The 8,301-nt window shown below is 35.9% G+C and overlaps 2 protein-coding genes across 2 annotated transcripts; both read left to right on the plus strand.

The window, feature by feature from the left end:
- The first annotated feature begins 1,386 nt into the window (after positions 1-1,386).
- Positions 1,387-4,379, plus strand: LOC149197023 (uncharacterized). The gene is made up of 3 exons (XM_089405713.1): positions 1,387-2,313; positions 3,151-3,309; positions 4,168-4,379. The coding sequence occupies exons 1-3, from the start codon at positions 1,656-1,658 to the stop codon at positions 4,377-4,379; spliced, it is 1,029 nt and encodes a 342-aa protein (XP_089261839.1). The 5' UTR covers positions 1,387-1,655.
- Positions 4,380-4,399: 20 nt separating this feature from the next.
- LOC149197024 (uncharacterized) lies at positions 4,400-6,467 on the plus strand. Its single transcript, XM_089405712.1, has 5 exons — positions 4,400-4,712; positions 4,910-5,328; positions 5,466-5,612; positions 5,774-5,893; positions 6,003-6,467. The coding sequence occupies exons 1-5, from the start codon at positions 4,400-4,402 to the stop codon at positions 6,078-6,080; spliced, it is 1,077 nt and encodes a 358-aa protein (XP_089261838.1). The 3' UTR covers positions 6,081-6,467.
- Positions 6,468-8,301: the final 1,834 nt, after the last annotated feature.

Raw genomic sequence — 8,301 nt, forward strand, 5'->3', positions numbered from 1 at the left:
AAATTAATTGATATCTTTGGCATAAGAGTGGTGTTGTGTCAACTCTAAAAGTTAACTTAATTGGTTCCAAGTACCACCATTGCTAAGACGTTGCTAGTAATATGACATGTTATGCAGGTCCCAATTTGATTCCCACGATGTTAAGCACACTAAGTTTATGTCATCTTGAGAATCACCCTTGGAATAAGGGAGAGCGCATTGAAGTTTTCTAGGGATTTAATTCCAAGGAAAAGTAATGGGATTGGTGTTAAACAAGTCAGTCTTGATAAGAAGCTATGATTCCTTTGTAAGACGATTGAACATATTGTCAATATTTATAAGAATTTTACATTGATGTTTTAAATTGTGAAATAACATTTTTTCTTGTTGTTCATAAATAATTGTGTAAAATATTTAATATTCAAGTTATTTACTCTAACCCATATCTCATAAGCATTATTCATTAAAGATAAACTTATTTAGTCCACTCGAGAATCATAACATTAGAAAAAACTCATAATGATGAAAAAAACATTATGAAAATTAAAAAAATTAAACATATATATAATATCAATCATCACCTCTATAACTTGCACCAAACTAAAACTTTCTATATTAATAAAACTTTACCTTATATATTAATAAAACTTTACCTTAAGTACATTAATTATTATAATTTAACTCATAGATATATATTAATAAAATAACTCCAAAATAAATATATATATATATAAATAAATAAAATTTTCCTATACCTTCTTTTGAAGAGACAAAAATCTTCATTAAAACAAATACAAATCTGGCAACACAAATCCCCATATAGATATGATAGCAGCTTCCCTCTTTCCCATATTAACATATTGATTAGATGCCCTATGCATTCCCATTGCCCATAGTTGTACTGCGTATTGTTATTACCATTTTGTTTCACACTAATTGTGAATAGAAAATGGGCCCGGACGTGGAAAATTAGTTAAAAATGGTTTAAAATGCGCCGGCGCTTTGCGGAGGCCGCCGCCGGGAAGTACTGACAGGTGTCACTTTGGAGGACGCCAAATCTGTGCAAGTCACCCAATGAGATCGTCCGTGCTGCAGTATCCACGACCGGTAGGGCCGCCGAAATAGTCGCCCGGCAGGTATATTAAATCGACGTCTTATCTTCTTACCGTTTTACCACGGTAAAAGCGGGTAAGAAATTTTCTCCCCCGCGTTTACCGCCGGTCAAAGTTAAACGTAGTCAATAAAAAAAGGGAGGGGAGAAGCGGGTGATATCGGAGAATATTTCCCAAATCGAATTTGCGATCGCGATCCGGGTCGGACCCGCCGGGACTACGAATCGTCGCCGGAAAACGGACCCAACGTCGAAAACGGGAGGAAAAACCGTTTGAAGAGGAGAAACGGGCATGTGGTGGAAGACATATCCACATGGATTGATTTGTATTTGAATTGTGGACTGTGAGAATTGGGTACACTTTTTCCAGATTATGTTGGATTTTCATAGATTTCATCATATTCCTCTCACTCTCATAATAATCAATGAATGCCTCTGCAGCAGACATGACATTTACTCGTGATTACGGGATTTAATGGCAAGAATTTTGATCTAAATTAAGCAGAATATTGAAATCTGTGGGAAATGTCGTTGGGGAGTCCCGGATTTGAGTTCAGACAGATTTATGGCAACCCTGGTTTTCAGCGATGCAGGACCTGCTAAGAGTATTGTTTCCATAGAGGAAGGATTCAGCCTGAAATGCTCTGTGGATTCCATTAGAATGCCAGAGGAGGAGGAGACTACAGCAATCAGTGGATTGGACTGTTGTGGGTTGTTGCAGGAGATGGTGTGTAGAAACCAGGTCTTGGGCACAGATGAGAAGGAGGAGAAGAATGGAGGGTGTGAAATTAGGTGTGAATTCAGTGGGTCAGAGGGGAAGAGTTGGCAATCAGTATTTGATATAGCTGAGCCTCTGATTGAGCAGGACTTGGCTTCTGAAGCTTGCAGGTACTGTGTGAGCTTTTGTTTGTTTGGGTTTATTGCGATATTTATGGTCCATTATCTGTTTTTGGGTGCTCTGGAGCTCAAAGGGACCGTGGATGAGGAAAGTCTGTGTGTCAGAGCAGGATTGAGTTCTGCCCTGCGTATAATGGGTGGTGCTGTGGTGGTTTCTTTGTGTACATGGGGTTTCTTGGGAGTGGTTTCGAAGCACAGGAAGAGATGTTCATGTTGGCAAGATATTGAAGTGAGTCGAACCAGGGCAGATGATGCAGACGAGAGAGCTGAGAAAGCCCAATGCTCTAAACAACAATTCATGACCTATGTGTTTCACAATATAAGAGGTGGGGCTCATCACTTGTCTTTGGTATTAATATCTGTCTGAAATGGGTCTTCTTTGATCAATGAGTACCATTTTTTGCCTTAAATTGAAACGGGTTTTGTTTTATCATTGGATACCATTTGTTTGCCATTTCAATAGAAATGGGTTTCGTCTGATCAGTGGACACTGTTAGTTTTCCATTTGCCATTTCAATTGGAATGGGCTTTGTTTGAGCAATAATGCTTTTTATTTTCCATAAATTGAAATGGGCTTAGTTTGATAAATGGGTGACATTTGTTTGCTTCCAATTGAAATTGATTTTGTTTGATCAATGGTTACTGCTGTTATGCAGTTAATTGAGAGGGGCTTTGATTGACCAATGGGTGCCATTTGTTTGTCCTCAACTGAAATGGCTTAAATTGAAATTGTTTTTAACTGTTTCTCCTCAGTTGAGACGGGTTTCATTTCTTTTTCCTCAGTTGAGACGGGTTTCATTTGTCTGTCCTCCATTGAAATGAGTTTCTTTGATTTGGATGGAATGGACATAGGATTGTTATGGTCTGATTTCCTTTGAAAAGATGTCATTAATTTGGCATCCATTGAAGAAGGTTTCATCCATTCAGACTGCATTGAAATGTGTCATTCTCTTGGCATGCCTGTATATAGATCTAGGTGCAGGGTTAATGCTCTTGGGTATGAATTTTGATCTTTATCCTTTACATTGTTTGCATAATTGTTGCAAGATTTGCATCAATATTGGATCCTTTTTGTTTATTCTTTGGTGTATTTGTATGGTCCGGGGATATCATTTTCAGTTGTTTTAAAGGTGAATAAAAGTTGTGGGCATTGTATTGAACAGTTCCCTTCAATGCAATAGTTCTTGGATTGGGATACCTGAGAGCTATTGGAGATGTGGAAACGTCCTCGGCTGAGGTCAAGGAGAAGAAGGATCTAGTGAAGTTGATGCTTGATTGCGCTGAGACCATGACCAACGTGCTTGATGATGTTACAGATCTAGGTTTGTATACAAATTTTTTATAAAACCTCATTTCAGAAAATTGATTCTTTCTTATCTGTATGGCATTGATAAAAATGCACCAGAATTTTTTAAAAACTCGGTATGCTCGTTAGAAAAATGGAATATAAAACTCTGATATATAATCATATATTTCATGATTCCTGGCTCGAAATTTGAATATAAATAACATTTTCTGTTTATAGGCTGTTTGTCGTTGCATTTATGTATTGTAGGGTTTGGAATACACATGCATGATAATTACCATATATTCTTATTTTATAATCAATAGAAACCAACTTTCAGTTGCCCCAATGCAGAAATAAATTTCAGCACCTGGACATATAATTACTACTTCCACGATTCCTTGCTTGAATTTTGAATCTAAATAGCATCTTCTGTTTTGAGACAGTTTGCATTTAAGTATTGTAGGGTTTTGGAGTGGGCATGAGTGATAATTACGGCAGATTCTAACTAACTCAATAATTAGTGCAAACGAACTTTTGGTTGCCCCAATGCAGAGACAAATTTCAGCACATGAACATATTGACTGAGACTGCAATCACAGAGGTTCCCTCTTATTAGTGCCACTCCCATGATCAAGAGATACAGAGAATTATTGACATAATATATAAGCTTATGTCACCTATTTTAGAGAGATTCTAAGAAAAATGTGTAATAGAGGTGATCCATGGACATCCATAGACAAATCCCCAGTCCAACTGGCTAATTGATAGGTGCCAATTAGAGGTCATCATCTCAGACAAATTTGTGCAAGAAACATGTAAAGTAGCTTGGTTGATGTCCGAGGATGTGTTGAGAGTTTTCTTCATGACTTGATGCACTTGTGAATGACTGCAGGGCAAGGGGAAGATGGGTCATTGCAGCTCCATATGGAAGATTTTGATTTACTGCAAGTTGTGAAATTTTTGGTATGGGGTTTGAAGGATCTCTTATTCCACAGTAAAATCTCTTTTAAGATGAATATTGAACCTACGGTTGAGAACCTTCTTATGACATACCACGTAATTGGGGATAAGCACAGGGTTGTTCAAACATTAGGTACGTTCTAGACCAACATCTTTTCTTATTGATGTTTGCTGTCTTGATTGGCATAATTGCAGTGTTTAGCTTGAGTGAGTTAAAAGGGTTTCCTGGCATGTGTTACACAAGAATCTTTCTAAGCAATGTTGTGAAATTTACTCCATCTGGGGGAAGGCTAGAGCTTGAAGTAAAGTGTGAAGAGATTGTGGAGATTGCAGCAGCTGATTTATGGCAGCAGTCATGTTTTCAATCAGCAGTGCCATCGCAGAATTTGCAGCACTCTCTGATGTTGCCTAATAATGGTGTTGGCATGAAACATAAAGTTGCCAAAATTGTGCTTTCTGTGAAGGACTTCGCAACAGGTAAGCTAATAAAAAAGGAATATGTAGAGAATTCTTGAAAGATTTTCTTTGCCAAAGTAATAAGCTTCAATAGATTTTTAGTATTACACAGGGAAAGTTTGTGGTTATATTGTCCATGAAGGTCATCCCCAATGCCCTGTCTGGTTTGTAGTATGATGGATGCATTACCAAGTTTTAATGAAATACTACAATTTCAGGAATCTCTTCACAGGATCAGTCAAAGTGGTTTGAGCCATACTCATTGACAACAGGGCAGGACCCAAACCATGGATATTCTGGTTTGGGATTGAGCATGGAAAAGCGTTTTGTTGAACGAGTGGGTGGTTTTATTGGAGTAAAGTCTATAAATGGCAAGGATAACACTTTTTGTTTGTTGATTCCCTATCCTCTGGTACTGGTTCATAGTTGTGGAGGAACAAATGCTGCAGTAGATGTTTATAAAATCAATACAACAGATTGCAGATCAGCATGCAATTTCCAGGATGAACTCAGCAGTTCATCCCAGATAGAGTCCAGAGTTCATAGTGTTCGAACCATCAAATCAAAGAGTCCCCTATCGCAGGATCCTAGCTCCCGCAGACGAGTTTTGCTTGTCGAAGATACATTAATCAATAGAGTAAGTTGGTACCTGGATTGAGCCTATTTTCTTCAATTGCCCTCTTAGGCTAGTACATTTTTCCCTAGAGGCTTATTTCCCAAAAAATTGGTGTCAATATATCATTCATTGTTTTCCTAAATCTTTGTCCATGTCAGATAATTTTGCGGAAAGTGCTTGAAAACCTTAACCTTCACTGTGAAGAAGCTGAAAATGGAAAGGTAGCGGTGGATTTCTTCAAGCAGGGCAGAACTTATGATCTTGTGTTAATGGACAAAGAAATGCCTGTCATGGATGGACATGAGGTAAATAAGTTTTAATTCATTGGATTTGTAGGTTTGTTTCATTTTGGCTGGTTGTGATATTATAATTTAATCATCTCTATTCTCATATAGCACAATACTTTTTATTGTGGGTTCACATTTCGATTCATTCTTACCCTGGAAAAGACTGGCTTTTATGTCAGGCTACAAGACAATTGAGATCCATGGGAGTTAAGACACCAATTATTGCACTCACTGGAAATGCTTTGCAATCTGATAAAGACCTCTTCTTTGAGGCTGGTGTGGATGATTTTCAGACAAAGGTATGTATTACCTGTCCAACATATTCTTCAGGCCTGATTTTTCCTTCCGATGCTGTGCATTATTTCTGAGTTATATATTTTGTTCCTAAATTTTCTTTCCCCTTTGCAGCCTCTATCTAGAGACAAACTTGTTCAATTACTAGCTCGTTATGGCGTTGAGAGCTGTGCTGGCAACAGAAGGGGTTGAAAAGGTCATGCAACTTCATTGTATTATACTCGTGTCCTTGCGGAAAAAGGCATAGTAAGCCAAATAACAGCAGGACAATGAGTTTTCAGCTTTTTAGTGGAGCCATTTCTCCATTTTGCTGAAAGTGCTTCCAATTTCTGGAACCTTTTTGCAGTGTATAGGCTTGGGCAGAGTCCAGATAATGTAATTATATTTACTTACAGTTTTGTAGACAGTGCTTGATAATGGTCTGTTGTAAAATATTTTTTTGGGAAAAAGAGCCCCTGAATTTTCTCCGGAATGCTCATGCAAAGTTCCTGCAAACTCCGACATAGGTGGCATGCACAATTTGCATCCCAATATGACAAAAATTGAAGCTCAATAGATCATATGTTACCGATTTTTTCATTCAGGCAACCTGCAAATTCATCATGTTTATTCAAAATATGTTTTTGGATCTTGCAGTTGGGAGTGGATGAACGAGTACTTCCGGTTTCACTGTCTTTTTTCAAATTTATTTCCTTTTCTTCTAATAAGATAACTTATACATATGAAGCATGTAAAATCAAGATTCTGATCTTTATTTTTAGAAAAGTGATAAATTGACCATGGTGATTTATAGTATGGTTTCAAGTCTTTTCTGTGTACAATATATGAATGAACAGTATGGTTCTCTACCCTAATTTTGCACAATGAATCCATCTATTTGAGAATTTTAACTAAACAGTCATCTGTCATGGTGTTTAGTAAATGGATGCTCGGCTGTGAATGGTTATACAGAGCAAGGGCTACAGTCAAATGACACAGTTGAGTTATGAAAGATTAAGGTATACAAAAACCTAAGTTGCTATGATTGATAAAGATAATTTTGAATTTGAGAAATTTACTAAAAAGATTGAGACATACTCTTCCGAGCACCAGAGACCTTGATGAGATTTACACATGAAAGCTGAGTAAACATGCTTGTAAAAAATGGTCTAAACAATCATATGATTCTAATAATTTGTAAAATGGCTTCAAAATAGTGTCTGAGGACCCTTTTTTTAACCATAAACTAGAAATGATGAAATGTGACCCCATTTTGAAGAAATGTGACCCCATTTTGAAGGGAGAGATATCTCAGCTAGGGTGCTGAATTATCTTTTCTTCTTTTAATAATATTCAATGTAATGGTAACTTTATGTTACAAATCCGATCCCTTTTTTCTTCTATTGACTTTGTTTACACATGATGTACCACATTTAAAAAAAAAGTCATATTGACTTCGTTTCCACATTATGTACCATGTTGGAAACTGCCATTCTCACTTTATCGATTTGTGAACGGTGAAAGGCTTTCCATGTGATAGTAAATATTGCAGTAGCCCAATAAACCACAGTGAGGCATAAAAAGGCAAGGCTAAATTCAAAGTATTTACAGAGAGAAGCATTTGAATCTTAAACATTTATAAAATGGGAAAAAAGTGACTTGTGAACAGTGAAAGGTTGCTAATATTGCAGCCCAACAAATCACAATGGGCCATAGTGGGAAGGCTAAATTCAAGGTTGCCAAAACTTGAATGATGATGAATGTTGATGTTAAAAGGGGATCTGTTAACAGTGAAGATTTCTCATATGATGTTAAAAGGGGATCTGTGAACAGTGAAGATTTCTCATACGATTGTAACTATCTTTCAAAAGTAAAGTGAAAGTGTTTATAAAAATGATAAATTAATATTTAAAAAAAGGCAAAATTTGTTTATTTAAGAGAAGATTTCTCATATGATAGTAACTATCCTTAAAAAGTACATTGAAAGTGTTTATAAAAATGATACATTAATATTAAAAAAAAAAAGCAAAATTGGTTTATTTAAGATTATTCCTTCTCTTTGGCAAGTATTTAATAAAATATAGTTAATATTATTATATTGAAATTGTGCTTTAGTAAATTATAATTAATATTATTGTATTAAAGGGCTTTGTCAAGGATCTGAATGCAGAATACAGATCATGAAATTAAAAGATATGAAATTCAACCGATTTATATATCAAGTATTTTTAATGAAATTTGGCTTTATGAAATTCAACCAGTTTATATATTAATGAAATTTGGCTTAATTATTATAAAGAAATGGAATTGTGTTATGTATTTTTAATGAAGTTTGACTTAATTGGGATAAAAAGTTCGGCTGTAATATTTTTTATTTGTTTTATTTGAAAGTAATGTTTTTGTTGATTACTGTTTTAGTAAATTATAGTGATTG

This window comes from Pinus tabuliformis, chromosome 2_2 (genome assembly GCF_031772625.1).
Source record: "Pinus tabuliformis cultivar Carrire ecotype Pingquan chromosome 2_2, CPIR1, whole genome shotgun sequence".
Lineage (NCBI taxonomy): Eukaryota > Viridiplantae > Streptophyta > Pinopsida > Pinales > Pinaceae > Pinus > Pinus tabuliformis.

What these genes read in the sequence shown, in the direction of transcription:
- LOC149197024 (XM_089405712.1), top strand. Translation starts at nt 4,400, where the DNA reads ATGTTTGCTGTCTTGATTGGCATAATTGCAGTGTTTAGCTTGAGTGAG. An exon ending in AAGATACATTAATCAATAGA is followed by an intron (nt 5,329 to 5,465) that starts GTAAGTTGGTAC and finishes TGTCCATGTCAG; the next exon opens with ATAATTTTGCGGAAAGTGCT. An exon ending in TGGATGATTTTCAGACAAAG is followed by an intron (nt 5,894 to 6,002) that starts GTATGTATTACC and finishes TCCCCTTTGCAG; the next exon opens with CCTCTATCTAGAGACAAACT.
- LOC149197023 (XM_089405713.1), top strand. Translation starts at nt 1,656, where the DNA reads ATGGCAACCCTGGTTTTCAGCGATGCAGGACCTGCTAAGAGTATTGTT. An exon ending in TGTGTTTCACAATATAAGAG is followed by an intron (nt 2,314 to 3,150) that starts GTGGGGCTCATC and finishes TGTATTGAACAG; the next exon opens with TTCCCTTCAATGCAATAGTT. An exon ending in TGATGATGTTACAGATCTAG is followed by an intron (nt 3,310 to 4,167) that starts GTTTGTATACAA and finishes GAATGACTGCAG; the next exon opens with GGCAAGGGGAAGATGGGTCA.